We start from the raw sequence: 21,578 nt of genomic DNA, 5'->3' as shown, positions 1-21,578 counted from the left end.
CAAAGGTACATGCAAAGTCTGACCATTAGTGTAACTGATGTTTCATAAGCAGGGAATCAAGTGCAGGGTTGCCATCTACATTTTTACTTCAAGTTGAAACAGTTGTAATCTGAGCTGTCATCGCTGCTATGAAGCACTTTCCCTCTTGAACATTTTTTGCCAGTTATGAAGGGCATTATAATCACTAACTAGTTATCTGACCACCTTCTCGAAGCAGAATAGGAACTGAACAGACTAGATGGAGAATCAAGTAACAGAAACAAAGTCGCTTATGTTGGGTATGAGGTGGGTGTAAGTCAGTCGCAAAAACAAAGCAGTTAAAACCAAAGCTTTTTATGTCCTAAGGAGAAAAATAAGACAAGGAGTCAGAGTTCCATATAGCCTGTTTGCTTTAAATATGACCTGATATTCAAGCCTTTCTTCTTTTTAAAACTCTGAAATATGTGAATATTATGAAAGTAAAAAGTCTATTTCTATAATTCTATTTTGTGCATGCATATCTATATATAAATCAGATTTTCTCATGTAAAATAAATCACAGTAATGGTTCAAATGAAATAAGAAATTAATTAAGCCCTAAAGCACTACCTTTTCATTCATCACAAAGTACATCCTCTGGTAAAGCCAGTCTACTGAGATGGACATAATGTTCCCCCAGCCAGCATAAAAGAGCATTAGGTCAGATACATCAGACATATTTGCAGCTCCTTTCACCCAGATGGAACTCCCCTCAGAAAAATAGACAACTTGCTGATAAACATTCACAGAAATTCCTAAAAACAGAGAGATATGTGCACACAGATAATATAAGAAATAAGTTTCAGTTTTTCAGTTACTTTTTCTACTTGCCTTAAAAAGACGTATTTTTCAATCTGCAACCCAACATCACTGGAGTAAAGTTAACTGGTTTCTCTCCTCCACTTCTAGTCTTCTTTCAGATAATAAGGAAAAATTCCCATTTGCTACGTAAGTGACATTATTATAGACAATTGCCCTTCAGAAAGGTAATCGGACAAAAAGAGGGTATGTAACATGCAGACCAACTGACACCGATTGCCCCTCTCCAGGGCAAACAGATGCAACTGGCATCTCCTCACAAAGCACCATTCACTCTAGAATTCAAGCTAGACATTTTCTATGCCACCCTTGCACTATCAAAGGGTATTTAGTCAGGGGCAACATTCATTATCTGGTGTCTTTGTGGCTCTGTGAACTTCGGTAGATAAAGTCAGATTTCCACACTGTCTCCAAGGTCCAAATACAGCACGAGTGTAGATAAGAAACATTAGAGTGGCGAGTAATTTGAGATAACATGGTTGTCTGGTGACTTAGGCTACTAAATGCCTCATTATAGAGCTCTGTGCCCCAGACTAGCTAATACACTAGCATACCCTTCAGCCAGTATCTTCTGACACTTTGTATTATTTAATTCTTAAGTTTGAACCCCCATATTTGCTTCCCCATATTTGCTTCCCCATATTTGCTTCCCCATATTCATGTTGAGAAAATACAGTCATTAATCATAGGGAAACATCTGCTTTGGCTTCATCTTACCTCAATTTAGATACCTACTATGTAAAAGTCCAGTTCTGAAGTAGCTGCCTAGATTCAGTGAAGAAAAAGTTGCAGTGGGGAGAACAATTCATCTCTTCCCAGTGCCTGTCATTTCAAACAGGTCAAATCATGTCCTGAAAGTTCCTGTTTCTCCCCATTGACTATAAAGAGAGGCTAGATGCTGTCTCAGGCTAGGTGAGGTGCATTCTGTCCTTGGTGAACACAGAGGTCTAAGTCGTACTTGAGAGAAAAGGAGAGAGCCTGATCTGATTTTACCTGTAATGTTGTGGTGTATAATACCATTTTGCAGGCACTGGGCAGCTTCGAGGAAATGTTCTGTGTTTCTCTTCCTTAAAGACTGGTTTCTGGATAGGAAGAGCCATGTTGCTTTTTCCTTAACTAACAAACAGAGAAGTTCAGAATTAAGAGAGATGACTGCGGCACAGAGAAGACTGTTGCTAACTCAGATACATCATTAATAGACATGCATATACACATGCACACACATAGGTACATGCACAAATATATGCTTACACTAGCAATGACAGACTAAAACTTAAACTCTTTGAGTGTTGAAAGTGGACGGAGTTATTCACCATTACAGTGCCTTCTAGCTCCTCACCCAGGGTGAGAATGCACCACATGAATTTCACACCATCATTTCCTGTAACAGTAGTGAGTCCCTAGTGAGGGAAAGTAAGCTGGAGCAAATGAGGCCCTATGGATTCCTGAGGAAACGAAGGCACCAAGACACCCATGTGACTCCAAGATCCAGCAGAAGTGGGATATTTAACCCCTCTGGGCCTCTTTGAAAAGCCCAGTCAAACTAGAATATTATCCCACAGAGCTGGGGAAGAGCAAGGCAAGTATGTTTATTTCATGTATTTCATCACACTGACCAGTGATTTTTCCAAGGAAAAAGTAGTTTTCACAGGTAAAGGTGATAATGGGATAACATGATCTGCTTCAAAGTTGATTTTTTTTTTTTTTTTTAACAAAGTCACAGATTTTAAAGTCAAGAAGGAGATCTTTGGTCACATAAGCTGACTTTGTGCCTACACAGGCCCAAGTAATTTACATCAAAACCTCTGCAGCAAATCCATACCTTCTGTCTGGGCTATGCATAGCTCTGGGAAAGATAGCTAGTCTTGCTTCTGAATCTCAGATCCATGGAAATCTAGCACATTCCCTGCTAAATTGATTCACAAGGTAGTTACCTTCATTTTAAAAAGTGGTGCTTTATTTCGAGTCTGAATGTGGCTAATTTCAGTTTCCAAATGATCTTTCCCTTTTTTTTTCCCCTCTAGTTTAAACAGCTGTCTGCTATCAGATATCGTATCCTCATATGGGTATCATGAGACTGTTATCAAATGCTGTCTTAATTTATTCCCAGATAATCTGCATAGATTGAGCTGCATGTATTTCTTACATGATGCACACACTGCGAGTCATTTTGGTAATGGTATCTGCAGAGCAGAGTACAAGAGGCCAATACGACTTCCTTATCTCTTTTCCAGCAACATTTCTTGCAACCTAGCCCAGAGATCAGATTCTTTCCCTGGCTCTTCTCAGGGCTCAGATCTACACAGCTCAGTACCTGATGCAGTAACACCATTTCTGAACGTGATACATGAGAAAGGGTTGCTCCTGTTCACGTTAGCACAGAGTTAGAAAGTGTGTGCCAGTGCAATCAACTGATGTTTTACATGGTGACTAGTAAGGGGGAGGTGGGATGGTTCCCCAGCCCCAGAAGGTGGTGTTTTGGGGGGTAGGGTTGGTTGGTTGCTTTCCACCTTAAATTAATTCGTTGGTAATTGTCTTGACTTAATGAACACAGTCAGATGTACCAGTCTCGACATTTCACAAATGGCACAAACATTTATGGCTCGGGGTCAGCCAACCCTAGAGCAAACCTCTGCGGAGTCTCCAGATAAGGACATATCAGTGTGTCTGAGCTATTACAAAAAAAAAGAAGCCGTATTTTTAAAAGCACTAGAGAAGCTATAAATTCAATTTCTCTAACCGATAGCAGAAGGCTGGTGATTCAGAGACAGAGTTAAAGTGTTTGCTAGAGTTGAAGAGTTTCCAGGTGTTTGACAACTGGATTTCTTCAGGAGGAGGGGAGCGTCTTCTGTTTTCTTTTCTAAAGATACATTTTGGTAACATTGATTTCATTCTCACTTGTGCTTTATCTCAACATGTGCCTTTCTCTGGCAATTAATTAATATTTCTGCAATTCTTTGAGTGATACCTATAGTGTACCTTTACTTTCATTATTACTTAGTTACTATAGTAAAATAAATACAGCCATGAAAGAGCAATAAAAATTGATATGATTTCACATATTTGGCATGAGATAACTGAGGATGTTTTGACAGAAGAGTTTCATGTTAAGTATTTAATATTATTAAAAGAAATACATTTGTTTGTCAGCTGTTAAAATCTCATCTAGAAAATGGAAGTATGTCCTCTCAGTCACTGCCTTGGACCACTGAGGTGTTTTTCATCTGTAATACAACTCAGGCCAAATTTGTTTGGGCCTATCAGCATCTCAGGGTATTACCATGCTGTGTAGCCCAATAATGTCTACAGCTAAAGAACAGGACTCTCTCTGATATGCTATTGACTCTTCAGTGTACAACTCCTTGTCATGCACTGTTTACAGTCTAAATATTATTCTCTTCTGCCAGGTACAGGGCAGCCCAGCGTACGTGACTTTGTCCCCAGGAACAGACAGCCATAAGGACTCTGCTACTCTTGTACCTTTGGATTTTGGGGTTGTGATGTTGGCTTCAGCAGGGGGTCCAGCACCAACCTCATTAACCGCCACAATACTGAACCTACAGTAAACCAAAGAGACAGATTTTGGTTTGCAGGTGACTTTTGAAAGATTGCCTGAGAAACATTTTATCAAGTAGGGCAATTGCTACAGAAGTGCTTGACTTTTGGAAAACACCCATTTAAATATAATGCTCTAGGAAATGTATAATAAAAGTAAAGCCAACCACAATCTGAATTCCCCAAAGGTGGGACAACAACAGAATCTTCTAAATTAAAATTCAAAATGGGGTTTCAGACTCAGAAGAGCAACTCAATTTCATTTCAAAGGAAGATCTGGATTTACCAGTGCAAGCAGCATGCAGGCCTTTGTGTTTAATAAAAATGAAGGAATTTTTCCAGATGCTTAAAGGACTAGAGAGGACTGCTCTGTCATTCCTTGAATATACTGAAAACATGCCACACAGGCTTAAAAAAAAATGAAAAACAGTAGCTAAGAAAATGCAGCCTGCTGGCCCTATACCAAATCACTTTTCCTTCCTCCCCATCTGACTTCCGCATAAGCAGCCAACTCATCTGGAATAACTCTGTTATCTCAAGGAAGGTACCGTTGCTTCTGGCACGAACATAAGTAAACAGCATAATTGTGCAGAAACGTTTTTTAGGCATACCCTCTACCATCTGGGCAAGAAGAGCTACAGCACACTTGGCCACGTTGGTTATCTTCTTTCGTACCTGTAAGTGTTGTTTGGGAAGGTGGAGTAGAACTGAAAGCTATGGCCTCTTGAGGCCCTCAACAGTTCATGATTCTCACTGGTCAGGCGCAAGTTATATCCAACAATCAATCCATTGGGAAAAAGTGGTGGAGACCAACTAACTTCAACAGTGTTTGGACTTGAACTCTGGATATCTTTAATGACAGGAGCTGTTGCAGGAGCTGCAAGAGGCAGAAATAACTGACTCTGGGATGGCATTTAAGACATCAATGGTTTTTCATTTTTCAGGTACACTTTTAGGTTTCATACCTTTTAATTCATTTATACTAATAAGTATGATTAAGGACAGCATAAAATTTCAGCAACGGTTAACTTTTTTTAGAGTCCAGGAAAATGTGTGTGCATTTCAGTCAAAAAGTTAACATGCATAATTATCCACAGAAATATGCAATGTGCCCTCACAATTTTGACCATGTACTTTTCTGTGCACATTTTTAAAAGCAGGAAGCAGCCCTAAATCTTCTAGTTCAAACACAAAGAGCCTGTAGTATTTTAGTTTGGTCTTCTGCAGCTACCCAACAGACAACATACACATCATTCTGAAGATTAAGCATCAATGTTTTCTGTGAAAGAAACAACAAGGAAACCTAAATGTTTCTGATATGGTCCTGAAAGATGCAATTAATAGTGCAATTCATTACCTCCAAAAGCATGTGTCCGGTAACTGGGACTAGATGGAGAATGGAGCTGCAGCTGAGATGTAATGATCCAAACTACTCGAAACACATATTCTGTGAAGGCTTGAAGGTCTTTGACTGTATATGAAGTGTCAGACACTACCTAGATTAATGCACAGACACAATCGGTTTTTTTCTTCCTTCATCTGCAGCTACTGTGTAGGGTGTTATCAGGGCAAAAGAGGTCTCATACAACAACATACATATTTCAGGATAAAAAAGTGCAGAATCCTAAGTTTAAATAAGAGGAAATTCCAGGAGTTATTTTCAGCATAGACTTTGATTTTCCATCCTTTCAGAACTTCTTCTCTTCTCTTTTCTTCAGAACACGCTACCAAATCTAAACAATGAGTGGATGGATGGAAGGATGGATGCAATATAATAGTAAATTTGAAGAATAAGGTAAAAGTCCTGAAATAATAACATATTACAGGCAATATATTTTAAACTGTTGATACATCCACTACAGGTTTAAGATCCAAAGGCTCCTAGTTACCCTGCTGTATTTATGGTCTGAAGTCATTGTTCCCCATTATTTCACCAATGATTAATTCAGAAGAACTTCCTGCTTAGCAAATTATCTTCACCTTTGATTTGTGGTACCAACTTGCCATGCTCTCTAAATTGGCCCAATAGAGATGATGGCAAGATAACAAGTGTATAGTTGACGCAAAAGAACATAATACAAGAATAACCGTACTGAGTCAGAACAAAGGTCTATCTAGCCAAGTATTGCGTCTTTGACAAGAACAAAAAAAAATTCTCTAGGGAAATGTATAATAAAAAAGAAAGCCTACAGTGATATTTCTTCCAAATACTCTCAATCTTGGCATTTTATAAGCATGGCTCAACATGAAACAATGGCAATGTTTGCATTTAGTAGAACTCAATTTTTTCTTCCATTAATTTGTCCAGTCACTTTTCAAACCCCATTTAGTAATTTTAGTACTTGTAATATTTAGGAGTTTAAATTTAGTAATTTAACGTTCACATGTGCCAGGAAGAAGCTGAACATTTTAACTACACATTCTGCAAGAAAATACCTTCATTTGCTAGTTTTGAATCTGCTACCTGCTAGTTTCGAACCTGCTACCTGCTAGTTTCCATCAAGGTCCCTAGTTCCTATGTTGGAGGAAACAGGGAATAATTGTCCACTTCTCAGCTTCTCCATGCTACTCATGATTTTGCAAACCTGTTTCGCATGCCTAACATATTATCCAATATTTTTCTAAAATAAAATGAAGAGCAGAGAAGAACTTATTTCCTTGCAAAGTAAAAGGCAGTGTCCTTCTTTACCTCTGTGTACCTCCAGTCTCCAGGGAGCTGATTGAACTTCCACTGGATAATATACTTCACACCAGAGATGTTAGCTGGCTTCCACCCTAATGTGACACTGTGGCTTCCAATGGTAGATGCAAATGGTGCTCTAGGCTTGTTCAAGTAGCCTGAGGGGAAAATGCAATACAAGAGTAAGAAAAAACCTTTCATGGCGATCTCTGACTCTTAAGGGTAAAAGCCTATTACCCCACACACCTGAAAGCTGTGAAACCAATAAAAACACACAAAAGAATATATTGAAAATGTTGCTGAATAAATCACATGACATTTTAAAGACAGTTTGATAAGTAAGCCTGAAGTGCACCAAGCTCAATGCAAGCAAATGTGACTACAACTCTGCCCTTGTGTAAATGCGCTTTTAGCTACAGGTACTTAGTAAAAATTTGCTGAATAGAAACCTAGACAAGGTATGGGAGACTTCTGAAGAGGTTTTCGAAGGACCTATTTCAATAGCACTGTATTGGCCCAATTGTTCCCACTTAAGTTGCAGGAGCTTTTAGCAATGATTTCAAGATAGCAGACAGGCCAAGGATGGGTGCTCAACAAAGTATCATCTTAAACAAGTGAGATTGGATTCAAAAAGTCTCATGTCCATGAAAGGGTGGGAAAAAAAGTTTTACTATAAGATAGAGTAAATGTCTTTGTATTTGTTAAAAGAAAAAAGAAGAGTGGTAATTTTCTTATGAATCAAAACACTCAAGACATACCTTTTTTTTTTTTTTTCCAAAGAAATCCAGATAACAGAACAAGACTATAATCTTAAAACTGAATTTATCAGCCTGTGAATTGGACACAGGGCTCTATTCAGACTTACTCTGTGCTTCAACTCCATATGCATCCTCTGCACGGCTACAGCCAAACTTACAGGAAACTGTCTGTGTAGGGTACAGAACTCACTGGTTAGTTTTGTGTAAAAGCAAACTTCCTCCTAGAATTACGCAGACACATTTTAAATACATACAAATCCTGTGGACATTTTGAATACATAAAAACCCTGTGGAAATCACTACATTCATTCTAAAAAATAGCAGTACCACTAACTCACTCTGAAGAGCTTCCTGAGAGCCTTTCCATCAATTCACTGGGCACTGAATTAGGGTTTTCCTCCTTACACACTGTCCCTTTGTGGAAAGCACAAATACGAGGCTACATTAAAGCTGGAAATAGACTTCAGTGACAACCATGGAGTTAGGAAGTAATGGTTTTTAACTTGTTAATGATATGTTCCACATGTTGGATTTCACCCTTTCCCGCTTCATGTATTTCCTATGAATGAGGCACATTCTTACAAATGTACTTCCAGTGAATTTTCAAAATAGTTGAAATAAGCAATTCGTAAGAGCAGCCATGCCTAATTCACACTTCCTTGTTAGTAGTTACTCCTTCTGGCACAGTTGTGTCTACAAGCTGCAAACGTAACAAATACCCCAGGGCAGCAAGTTCTCCACACTCACATCCTAAGAACAGAAAATTCCTAAGAGTTTTCAGTTTAGGTAGGGAACATAGATATAGTGTTACCCTGCTTTATAGGTAGAGAACTTAAGAAGAGGTAGTAACATTTTCCATGTGGATCTCAGTAGCTTAAAAATTGCATTGAAGACTGAGTCTCCTGGAAAGCCAAAACTTTTGAGAAGTGATGGTCTGAGCTTTTCTAGACAGGCATTTTATTTGGGCTCATTTTATTCTGCAAGTTCATTCAGCCTGTAAAATCTTGACGTTAGCTTCATATGGCAGCTACCTTTCAAGTGATAATTAACCTTTAGATTATTCAGAAGCAATTAATTATGTGAAGTGAGGAAATTTTTTTAATTGCTCTTCCTATGATTCCAGGATATACACTTCCGGCACCCTACGGAAAGTGATAAGGCATGTTATTTCAGACAACACAGTTGCAGCTGAGACAGATTTAAAAACTTGCTTAGCAGTATATTCCTATATACATTATCTCACATCTAGGCATTCAGTGCCAAGTGCAAGGACTTAAAAAGTTTTTTCCAATGTTTTTGTATTCAGAGAAATAAAGTACTTCCAAGTGAATTATCATGACTGTTAGCAGGCAAAGATCTGGGTATTACCAGACATCGGTTATCAACTGTACACTGGAGCTTTCATTTACAGTCAAGACTTGTTTAGTTTGTAGGGGATAGTGTCCCCAGAGTACATGCTGATTCATAGTGCCTTCTGCTTCATTTAACACAGACATTTCTGACCATTTGGGTTTTGTCATCTTTTTCTTTCTTCTTCTGATCTTTGTCAGACCCATAAATCAAATTTTTGCTTGAGGTAAGAGAATTACTAAAGCTCCTAGCCTTAGAAATTTTGAGGGAAATTTGCCATCTGCTCTGCCTGAAAACAAGAAATCCTCATATATTCTCCATCGATCAGAACTGCCCCTGTATGAGCCAGATTCTGCTGCCCTTTCTTGTGAATATTCTCACCAAATTCAGTGGCACTGCCCTGTTCTTAGTTGATAGGTAATATCTAACAGGAGCAATACTACCAGATTTCAGTCCCAAGGTGTAGTCACACGACAGAGCTGAGCCAACACCAAAGGAAAAGTCCCACTCCTTTCTCCTGCAGACTGCAATGACCTGATCCTCTGCATGCAGTGACCTGGTGCTCGCCTGACCACGTGGAGAGTCAAGTCAGCCAGCTGATCCAGTGGAAAGATAATTGCAAAAGCCCTTGCAGAGCTAGTGAATTTAACTGGCATATTATGTGGCCAGACAAGCAAAAAAAAATCTCAAAACCCACCACCAACAAAAAAAACCCCACACTAATTCTGTGTTTCTCCAAAAGTAAGTTGGTTACTTCTTGGACTGTTCCCACACTGCAAACCCACCATTTAGCATATTTGTAAACCTTTGTCATGGTCACAGTTTCACAGATTAAAAATCGTTAAAAAAAAATCAATCTTTTCAACCAAATTTCCAGCTTGCCAATGGGTTTGTGTTCTACCTGGGATTCCCTTCAACTCCTCCATCGCCTGCTTGAAGTGTCTTGCCCCCATCTGGGTACAACTTTCATACAAACACAATCCTGCAATCCTCTCATCCCCATCCCCACTGGGGTTGTCCTATGCAGGGACAGGAGCTGGACTCAATGATCCTTGTGGGTCCCTTCCAACTCAGGATATTCTATGATTCTATGATCCCATCCTACACTCTACGTTCATGCTAAAAGGGCCCCAGAAAGGCACCGTCTCTTTAGCAGCACTTTGTTGCCTCATACTTATCACTGTAAATGCCAGTCCATCTGCAGCACAGACCAGGCACTCCCCATTTGAGATCTTTTTCTGAAGGGAAACACAGTGCCCCTTACTGAATTGCATTTTACTTCATTCGGACTCTCTACCCAGTCAAGACTTTGTTTTGTCTTCTAGCTCCTACTCCTTGTTTCCACTTCTTGCCAAGCTGGTGTCATACCAGCCTTAATAAGCATTCTGTCTGGATCATCTTTGATGGCATTGATGAAAAACTGGATAGAACAAGACTCCTGTGACAGCCTAGAACATAGTTTAAATAAGTCTACACTGCGTTCCATACTGGTGCCATTAGTCTGCTTTCTTTAAAGCAATATTCTTTGCTACACAGCAGTTTTTAATGCAAACACGTTCTTAGCCACCATGCTAGAAAGAGAGGATTCAGGTACTTAACTCATTCTTCAGCTTCAGGGAGCACAAAATAATTAGACTTGGATTGATAAGTTTGTGTATCTACATTGTGTCTCTTAGCTCTATGTGGACATAGTAATCACCGAAATTGTGATTTTTTTTTTAATTGATCTGATAGCATTTAACTTACCTCACATGCTCTGGTGTATGTCTTGTTCTGCCAAGAAGCAAATTAATACAATGCAGGATTAGCATAAATATAATCACAGAGTATTTCAAACAGATAATATCAATTAATTAGAAGTTTCTTACAGTGAAAGTACACTATAAAACCTTATCACTGGCAAATAACGAAAGAAGGAAAACCTACACTTGAAAAACCAGAAAGTCAACATTAAAATGATGCCAAGGATGAATGAACTTCAGGTGTTCAAGAGGTCCAGAAAAAAGAGGAGTTTAAAAACTATCGTGGCAGTTGTCCCAGACCAATGTTAATTCTTATCCATCTGGTTTACTAAAAGCAGGAAATCAATCTAATAAAGACCACGCACTTCATTTACATCTGCATACAAATCTGAGATAGGCCGCAGTAGAGTAAAATCCTGAAAAGCACTAGTTCTTTCTCATTGCCTGAAAATCTGGGTGAGTGGTGTAGCTTAATGAACTGTAAAATGTCCCCACATTTTGACAAACACAATGAAAAGTTTTGATATTACAGGTAACTCCCATAGCAAGAATTATGATCTTCTAAAAGACAATTTATACACATACTGAGAGAAAATATGGACATTACATGTTTTCATAGAAACACTGCCTTGGTTAGGTTTTCCACATCTGCCATCGGATGAATTACTTGATGAACTGGAGACAAGTGTGTTAGAGCCAAGGCTAAGGCAATACTCACACAATTCAGCGGGCAATTGGTTTGCACTGTTGCGTTCCAAAACTGACATCCCTGTGTGCACTGCAAAGACAGACGGTGGCTTTAAAAAGGACTTTAAAAGCACATTTTTAAAGAGAAAGGATACTCCAGCACTTAGGGTGAGGACAATAGTTCAATTTCCAGCTGCAGTAAAATATTCTGCATGACCAAGTCACTTAGCTCCTTTGTGCCCTGGTTCCTTAGCAATAAAACAGGCATTTACAGCACTTAAACTCTGTGATAAAAATATTAAATATACCAAAGATTATAGGTATTCAGATACTACAGTAAGGGAGTTATGTTATATAGTGCCCTTCTCAGTGTAAAATCAAATATAGAGCTGAAGGAAAAATAAATCATTCTTAGAGATTAGTTTGTGCAAAACAGTAGATGTTCAATTACCTGTTCAGCTCTGGTAAAGACTTTGACACCCTCGTGTGTACTGAGAGCACTAAAAGAACTGCAGGACACCTGAGCAGACTGTGACTGTCACCTGGGGAGAGTGCTCAGCTTTACACAGGCCTTGGGAAAGGGCTGATGCACAGCTCCAGGGGCAGAAGGACCCCTGGCTAAGAGAGTCCATGCTCAGTCTTGCTCTGGGAACGAGTCACCCAGCCAGCCATGATGTGTGTGGCCAGTGCTCCCTCTCTCCCAGCTTTGTTTTACTACTTGTTCTCTGTAAAGAAGTAACAGATATGGAGTATGCAGCACAGCCAAGCACAGTGGAAAGCCAACACAAGCCCCCTGCTCTCCAGCAGGCAAGGCACTGCCTTTAAAACCATGAGTTTTCAAAGATGTAATAAATATTGTGTGGTTTGGATTTGATGTTGGACCCATCTTGTTTATTCTGCCCAATCCACTTCTTAACGGTCATGTGCATTTTTTTTAAAGCAAAGCTGGAAGGGAACAACTTTGGAAGCAGGGGACTCTGATATCGAGCATTGCAAAGCCTCATGAGAACATAGTAGGACTTGATAACACTGACCAAAGATACACAGTAACCTAAACAGGCGAGTCAACCTTGCTACGTATTGTCATGACAACACAGCCGTTTATGGTCCTAGCATCATAAATGACCCAGCCTCACTAGATACCAGGCGCTGAGAGGCTGCTTCCCATTAGTCTCTGTGGAAAATATTGATGACTGAATTCTCCACCGGGCTTCAGAGTATATGTATAACCAGCAGCTTGAATTGCATTTGAAATCCGAATTAGGAGAACATCAGCTAAAGTCCTCACAAGAATGCTGCTATGCAAAGTTCATGTTAAGCTAAAGGGCCCCCCATGACAGACACAACCATTTGAAGTCTATAGAACTCTACATTTTCAACAATTGTCATTTTAAGATTTCTCCCATCAAATCACTGAGAAAACAAAATAAACAACTGTACAAAGGTAGCTGAACAAAACCGTCTTAGTGATTTGCGTTTTGGAGGGAACACTAGTTTTGCCTCATTTTCTCAAAAATAAGTGATTATGAACTTTGTGGATCACAAATGTGAACATGACTCACAGCAGAGATCCACACCCTTTACACATTTTCTTTAAACAAAAAAGATAGCTGTCTCTTTAATAATCTGAGCCAAATCTAAGCACACAACCTACTGACTTATACCAGACAGGCAACTGTGTACATTTACGTGAAGTCTTTGACAATATGATCATTGTACCCATTCTATTCAAATAGCAGTAACGTAAAATGTCGGTAATTAACAAAGTAAACCATTACTCACTGCTCCAGTGATTTCTCTAACATTGCAAAGGTTAGTAATTCCAAATTCTCCTTCCTATAAGAGAAATACATACATACAAAGAGTCAAAATGTTTCCCCAAAATTCTTTGATTAAAATATATTAAAGCACTGGTTTCTTGTAAAACAAATTTTCTTTGAGTCATGTTTCCTCATTTGAAGAAACTTATTGCTGATACACCAGTAGCTTCTCACTTGAGACAATTTCAGAGTACCATCAAACAAAGACATTGGCAGAATCAGTTGGTGTTAATTAAATTATCTGAGGTAGGAATTTGGCTCTCATCTCCTGATTCTGGTTCACTGAGTCAACAACAAATGCTTCATAAAAATGTTGGGCATAAATGACAAAGCCAAGTGGCTTTGACCTCTTGGGAGCATAAAGACCTTCCTTCAAGCTAAATGCCTTTTGTCTGGCCTCCTTTTGAAGGGGTTTTATGCAGCCATATGGTAAGCGCCCTTCCTCTCCTGCCAAAAGTGCTCTCAAGATAAGGTGCCTGTTTTTTCACATCGTTGGAAGTGTGCAAAACCGGTCACTGCCTGTGAAGTGCAAATGATTTGAGGATGTATCTAACAACCCTGGAGAAGCTGAATGTTAGGTCTTAAGTTTTGTCTTGCAAACAGGTAAGAGCACCCTTAATAAAACAACTCTCAGGAAGAAATTTTCAGCACAGTGGGCACACTGTGACAATAGTGAGAATCAAAGGTGTCACAAAGCAAATGTGAACACAATAAGCAGACTGGAGGTGAAAAATAAGATTTACAGCTCTCAGTCTCCAAGATTATATTTTTCTCATCTGAATCCCTTACACAATACGATCACTGAACATGAATGCGATTTTCCTGTCTTTCAAAGCTGAGGGGAAGAGCAACTTATTTCTTATTCTGAATTAATTTAAGCTTAAATCAAAGGATCCCCATTAAAGTTATCATTGCATGATAGGCTTCCATCAGGGAAGGCAATTAACTCTTTCACTGGTGCAAGAGTTAGAAATAGTTTTAAAGGAACTGTCAGACAAATGTATGAAATAAAATGGAGCAGGTGGTAGTCCTCTGCAGTAGCTTTCCACAGTTAGTTAGCCCCAAGGCACAAAATGTCCTTTTTACAGAGCAAAGGTACATGGTCTTCTAAACAATATCAACATTTCAGGCACATAGAAATAAGGAAGTAACTCCTGAAAGCCTCATGCAGAATTATTGTCTGGATTTGAGAGGTTTTGCTTATCTTTGTCATGCATCAGTAGAAGGAAAAATAATAAATTCCACTCGACTACTCAAAGGAGCACTAAGAAAGCATAAGATTAAGGATCCAACCACTTACTTCAATACTTAAAGAAATATCCACAATTTAAAACATAGGTGACTTAAAAAAGAAGCTGAACTTGTTCAGGATAGTTGTGCAAGCCACAGATTCCCAGACAATTTCTTGCGAATTTAGTTTTCTCAGGTTTATATAAGAAAAGTCATAGACTAGACAGACACTGATAAATAAAGTGAATAAACTGAAAGAACAAAGGTTTCTCTCCTCCATCCTCCGGGGTCTTTAGCATTTATAGTAATTTCAAGAGCTGTTGGAACATAAGTATATAAACAAAGTATAAAATGAAAACCCATGCAATATGGTTAATGGGATTTTTTCCTTACCAGGTTCCATGAATTCAAATGTTAAACATTAGTTCTCAAACTCTGCTTTTACTCAGATACATTCCTTACAATAACTTTGGAAAAGCTGATATATAATAGAAAATTCTTACCGTGCTAACAACCATCTACGTTTCAAAAGATTAAGTACAGTTTTTCAAGACTTACCACGTTACTTGTACATAAGTTTTGACAATTTTTTAAGAAAGTACAGTACACTGCAGAAATCCATACACAGTAAAAAGCAGCAAGTCTGTTTAGCGGGAGATCCCACAGGCAAGTGTTCCTCATAACTTAAACAATTTCATCTGTCAGTCTGATTCTTTCCTTGACTTCGCCATACGAACTCCTTTTAGTCTAGATGATGGAGACGCGACTGTGAAATTTCTGCACTTCAGTTTATTAAATATTTGTTAAATCCTTGTTTACACTCCGTTCCTTTAACAACTTTGCAGCTTCCTGGAGCACTTGTCATGAAATTGCACAACATCTGTTTCATAGTTTCTTATTAAACCACTGCAACAAAAGAGTTGACCAATGAAAGCCAGTGTACCTCCTTACATAAATATCATTAACGTAAAGAGGAAACTAAGAGCAATGCTCTTAATCAGGTGCTCCAAGCAACACAGAAACAGGGAGAGAGTGAGAGAAAACTGGCCTCATCTTCATTTCTACTATGATTAAGCTATTTCCAGATACTTTCAAGTAGATACAACTAAGAAAATTTGTTTGTGATGATGAATAACCTTTTTAGAACACTACAGTTCATATCAGTCAGTACAAAAATGTTAATTAATTCTCTATTTTAATGACTGTTTCCAAATGTTCCATTTCCACACCAAAATACCACTCAAAAGAGACCCCTGTCTGCCTTCTGATGCAACACAGACACAACCTAGCCAGAGCCAATCTGCTAGGGGATCTCTACATCAGTGGGCACAATTGCACTGGTAAGTTTGTGCCCATATGATGGAAGAAAATTGAAGCTGATGGATAAATCATGTATCTGACTTAAAGAGAGGTAAAGAGTCCTACATAAACTGGGAGACTCACATTAAAGACATCAGTGGGAACTCAAGCTTAAGATCCATCCAGCTCCCAGTCCGTGGCACATCTCTGCTGCACTGGCAGAGCTATCAACAGAGTCATTCTGTGTACTGCAGTAGGAAATTGATCCAGCTTACATATATATATGTATATATAAACAAATGCTATGTCATTTTTGTGCATGTGTATTATGCATTATAAATAAAATGTGCTATTTTATAAATAACATAGCGTTTTGATGATCAGTTTAAGCTGACATGTCCTGTCATTGCTGCTTAAAGAGGGGACCTGCTTTTCCACCACACTTTCCCAAGCCCCACTCGCTTGCCAAGCAAACATTCCTGCAGTCATGCGATAAACCAGGGTGAGAATCTGGTTAACACTAATCCAGCGACAACAGAAGTGAATTGGTTAGCATTAACCTGATGCTGTTTTCTCTGACTGAGGCTGCAGCCCAGCCCCATGTGCTGCTGTGCCCATGCATGGCAGGTGAAAGGAGCTAAAAGGACCAAGGCAGGAGAAAAGGATAAGCTGGGCTGGAGAGAGCCAATGGATATTGACAAGCACACGGCTTGAAGGTGGCTGGAGGAAGAAAAGGCTTTGTGGAGCAGACTCCTTCCTTTTCTTCCACTTGTCTTAGGAAGCATCTGGGGGTTTCCTCATGCATTATCTCAACCTCCTCACCACTACTCAAGGGAACTCCTAGATGAGAGTAAGACTCATCTAAGGCAAGCTTAGCTTTCAGCTAAGGGCTTTCAGCTACACAGGTGAAGAGGAGTTACTGCTCCATTTGCTTGTCACTTCTCCACTCCAGAAGGATGCTGCCCCCACTCCAGCCCACCAGCAAAGCTGCTCAAGAGGGAACTCCTTAGCTCCAGCCAAAATAAGCCAGTTTAGTCTGACTGCTTAAATAGTAGCTCTTTGCTAATCCAGCTCATCTAGACTGAAGAAGCCTTGTCAGAGCTCATATAAGCAGCAAAACTGAAGAGGAAACTGGTGACAGGCAGATGTAGGCTGCAATTTCTTCCTGAGGCAGAGCACTTTGTGCTTTGGATAGATCTTTAGGAGATTTAAGACCCTCAGGATTTGGTCTCTAGGGCTAGTAGGTCTATACCAGTAAATTGAATGTACCCACACCCATACCCTAGCAGGTGGCATGGGATAAGGCACATCCACACTTTAAAAATCACTCATACTCCAAGAGAGGATAGCCACAGCTGAAACACCTATGGGGAATGGCTCCTAGCTTTTACGATATCCCAAACTGTTCCTGAATATTATTTGGGCTAGTGCTGATGTGGACCAAAACCAGCCAGGGACAACTCTTAACAGTTGATCTATGTAGTCAGTCAGGATTAAGAATGCTGCCTGGCATGGATTTAAATTACTAGCTTAGATGTAGCCCAGGTAAACAAATATGTCTAAGTTCAATCTTTAAAAAAAAATATTTTAGTTGCATTTAATTATTCAACACTTTGGGGGATTTGGGGGGGGGGGGGTTAGGATCTAATTGATTGTTAGGATGTCTTGGGTCTTGTTTGGGGATGTATAGGGAGGAGCAGTAGGAAGGGAGAAGGAGGTATCAAGTTAAGAACCTGGTGAGGAATGTAATCAAGGTTTATCTGAAAGCCTGAAGAAGTGGGCAGCCACATAAAAATGCTGGCATTTGGCTCTTAGGGCAAGGAAATTTGGTTACTATTAAATACACGTAACTAACCCTTTCTTTATAAGTGGAAAGATTCGCTATTACTCATGCTGATAATTCTTGTAAGTGAGCATTTGCACATTCATATATGTGTAGTACATACATACCTTGCACAAATGGGCTCTAACCATTACTGCAACATAGATAGTTAATAAAATAATAACATTAAAGACATTATTCAAATTAACAACTCGGTTTATGATGCAGAAATTTTTCTTAGACTTCCAACACTGTTTTCCACCAGGTGTCACTGTAACATCCCATAAACCAGGACCTTCAAAGGAAAAAAAAAGCACTGAAATGTCTCCTTTCTTGTTCCTTCTAGCACATTGGCCCAACAAATACTAGCAGCCACCTGAGTCTTTGGATTTTTCACCTGAATTTCAGGAATTCTTCAGGAAAGGAGTATTTATGGGCTTTAGAAAACGAACTTTAAACGGTGGGTTTTTAAAATCTGTAAATGATGGAGCATTAAGTGTGATTTTTAAGTGCATCTCTTCCATAAAACTGCATCCTGGCACAGAACTAGGGATCCAAATTCTGTGAGATATCATTAATAAACATTGTCCTTTATATTACAGATCTACTTACAGAACATCATTTTCTTCATCCCAAAGACCAGCACAGGGAGAAGATCTGCAAGGGAGAAGACTGTGAATGAGGAGAAAAATAGCAGTGTAGTAGGTAACAGAGAAAAGCAAACTCTACTACAATTCCCTGCCTGAACAGCAGTATATATCAGAGCATCTCACAAACTATGGGTTCATCTTTCAAACTCCTTTGAGAGCAATAGGAATACATACAGATGAATGATCAGCCCTGATAGTAATGAATATGGGCTATCATATCTTGAGGAGGAAAATGCACATTATTACTGCCAGTAAAGCAAGTAGCTAATATCTTCTTTATACCTGAAATTATCATGATCCATAAAGACAAATCTTTCCTGATTGTGCATATGTATACATGAATGGTATAATGTAAGCAGACTAATGATCTAAGACACAGAGCTTTACTTGACCGAAACTGTCAGCTCAAGGCGGGTTGGCAGCTTCCTCTACCATACACCCCAGTGCACAGACACAAGGTGTTACCCCTACAGCCAGAGACATCAGTTGGGAAGCATCTCCTGGGCTGCCAAAGGTTACAGCCAAACACATTAACATAAACTGATGCCAACTTCACGTTATTTTAATACTCCAGAGCGAAAGCTCTCAAATTTCAGGGCAGCTCCCAGCTGACCCAGTCCAGGAGCTATGCCATCATCCCTGCCTCAGTGGCAGCACCCTCCATCAAAAAGGTGGGCCAAGCAGCCCAAGGTAACACCCACTCCAGCAGTTTAATTTTAATCTGCTCCCACGTGCAAGTCAAACACCTAAAATCTCATCAAATTAAACACTTGACCACATGCTGCCATTTAAACGCTTCAGTACGTCGTTTCACAAAACCACAGCACACACCAGCAACTGGAAGGACAGCAAAAACAGAAAAGGGGATGCCTGAGGAGGCAAGGAGGGGGACACCCAAAGGCCCCAAATGCCACAGATTATTCTCATTTTTCCCTCCAGCAATGGGCCCTCATTAGCTTTTGAATTTCTCAGTAAAGTAAGTGAACAAGGACCATAAGGACAAAAAGTTTCCCTGTACTGCCCCTGCTTCCCTCCCCTTTTATTTGTTAGTGCAATGACTTAAGGCAGCTGTTTGTCTGGCAACAGCAGCCAGTCGGTCAGGGAGCGCTTTACACAAACAGAAGGAAGACCGTACAAGAGAAACCCCCTGGAGTCTGGCTCAAGATTTATATCTATCGCTGCAGATTAGAGAAGTGGGGTTGGGGAGGGGGGAGAAGCAGACTGTTAAACTGGATCAAATTGGAAAGACAGTCATGCATGAGATACTTAGCTAAACCAGTCAGGAGACAGGGATTTGTTTCTATTGATCTGCAGTAATGATGACTGGAGAAATGTTGCATTAAACGATGTAGAATGATGGATTTCAGACTAGGCAAATTTGAACTGTGGAGATTAACAATAGCAAGAGATATAAAAGGTAGGCCAGGACAGAAAATATAAGGAATGCTAAAGGGTAACAAGGCTCTATAAATATGCTGCTAAAAAATTCAGATCTGAAAAAAAAAAAAAACAACTATATCAGGGCATACTAAACTACATTTGTGTAACCTTCCTATATGACATCAGGGGAGAAAGACAGCTAGCACAAAGTAACTATAAAAACCTTGCTGTTAAGTAGATAAAGCCTGCATTGCTTTTTGTATTGCTTTAAAGAGGATAGGTTGGCAAGATATTTGCAAAGCTCTTTAGTGATTTGTTCAACTGTGTTTTATATTAGATATCTTCTGATTGTTACTAATCAAATGTGCAGTCTGAAATCTGAAGAAAACTAGATTTCAACACACACAAGTAGCAGACAGGGCAATAGTGCAAGTGTAAAATGGCCTGATGCAGCATGTCTGAAGAGGACCGCATGGGAAAGATTTGCAAAGGTTTTTAGAGAGGAACAGAAGGAAAGAAGATTGCATACTGCAGAGGGAGTGACTTATTTCTCTGAGCATGTAGATCAGTGTATAAGAAGATATAAAGCCAAGATTAGGAGAAAAAGACAAAAGGAGCAGAAGCAGTAGCGTAGATTACATGATCGTTGTAGAGATCTTCAGATCAGTCAGATGCTCAGCCTGCATAAACATCTCCCATAAAAGGCTTTACCTCCAACACCTCCTGGTTTCCATGGTATTCCAAAATACCTGAACATTTAATCTCCCAGTAGTTTCATAAAAAGAAATTGCTTACCCAGCAATCCAGAAGAGAGCCCACCTGCATGGAGTCTGACAGCCGGAGAAGCAACAGTGCCCACCATGTGGGGCAGCAGTTAGCAGGGGCTGGATTTGATCATTCCGATCACCTGCTTGTGAAAGTGTGTTGCTGGAGCGCTGTTTGGATGCACTGCTCGCTAACCTTTCGGTAAACATCTAGAGTGTCAGTCCCTCTCCCCCAAAAGCTCCTGTCCTCCTCTCCTTGTCTGAGCAGTGCCCCTGGGTACTGGCACTGCCGCTGGTCCCCAGGACGAAGTAGTTCCCCTTCTCCACACAAGCAAGAGCAAAGCCACTCATAGTAGAAAAAAAAAATAATAAACAAGTTCTCTAAGATGTTTTTGAGCCTCCAGCAGGCAAACACAGGCTTTTTGCAAACAGCTAGAGATATGTCTGATCCCTTCTTGTTTGAGGGACAGGGAAACATCCCCTGGGAAGACCGTGGTTAGCTGGGACTGCCGACGTGAGAAATCCTGGGGATGGTAACCCAGCACGTCACTTCCACCTGCATTCACAGGTGAAAAGGAAACCCAACATTTTGTCTCAACTCGCTAACATGTGCCAGCACTACAGGCAGCCCAGTCAACTCTTAAGATTTTATCCTCTAAGCGTTTCAGACCCCTTTGGAGTGCCAAGAGCCGCCATGATTTAAGGCGTGGCCTGGCCTCAGGAGGCACCTGTCGCCCTGCTGGGCAGAGGGGAAGGCCTGAGTGCGCTTCCACAGCCCCCAAACTCGGATCAGCCCTGCTGAGAGGCAGCTGGTGCTGAGCCCTGCCACCGTGCACCTGCTACCTGGCTCTGGGGACGCCTGGGGCTTCGTCCCATTGCCTAAAGACAGGTCCCTGGAGACACACACACTGTTTTAGGGTACCCCCACAGGGCTGGCGGTGTCATGGCGAACCCATGGCTCGGCGGGGCCTGCAGGCAGGCAGGGCAGGGCTGTGGGAGCTGGA

At 40.2% G+C, this 21,578-nt stretch overlaps 1 protein-coding gene across 2 annotated transcripts in view; it reads right to left on the bottom strand.

Annotated features, from left to right (window-relative positions):
• Positions 1 to 15,501, bottom strand: part of ROS1 (ROS proto-oncogene 1, receptor tyrosine kinase) — a 75,984-nt gene extending 60,483 nt beyond the window's left edge. For both annotated transcript variants that reach the window (XM_087774720.1, XM_087774721.1), the window contains exons 1-11: positions 15,218 to 15,501; positions 13,392 to 13,445; positions 11,641 to 11,700; positions 10,927 to 10,953; positions 7,938 to 7,998; positions 7,082 to 7,230; positions 5,750 to 5,888; positions 5,068 to 5,269; positions 4,318 to 4,394; positions 1,831 to 1,953; positions 589 to 773 (exon numbers count right to left, since the gene is read on the bottom strand). In XM_087774720.1, the coding sequence (XP_087630846.1) occupies positions 589 to 773; positions 1,831 to 1,953; positions 4,318 to 4,394; positions 5,068 to 5,269; positions 5,750 to 5,888; positions 7,082 to 7,230; positions 7,938 to 7,998; positions 10,927 to 10,953; positions 11,641 to 11,700; positions 13,392 to 13,445; positions 15,218 to 15,340 (1,200 nt within the window). In that variant the 5' untranslated portion in view covers positions 15,341 to 15,501. The remainder of the gene's footprint in view (positions 1 to 588; positions 774 to 1,830; positions 1,954 to 4,317; positions 4,395 to 5,067; positions 5,270 to 5,749; positions 5,889 to 7,081; positions 7,231 to 7,937; positions 7,999 to 10,926; positions 10,954 to 11,640; positions 11,701 to 13,391; positions 13,446 to 15,217) is intronic.
• Positions 15,502 to 21,578: the final 6,077 nt, after the last annotated feature.

This window comes from Nipponia nippon, unplaced genomic scaffold, assembly GCF_047370975.1.
Source record: "Nipponia nippon isolate SJK-2023a ecotype South Korea unplaced genomic scaffold, ASM4737097v1 scaffold_4, whole genome shotgun sequence".
NCBI lineage: Eukaryota > Metazoa > Chordata > Aves > Pelecaniformes > Threskiornithidae > Nipponia > Nipponia nippon.
Note: the sequence above shows the minus strand (reverse complement) of the source record. Positions and strands in the feature narration are given on the sequence as shown.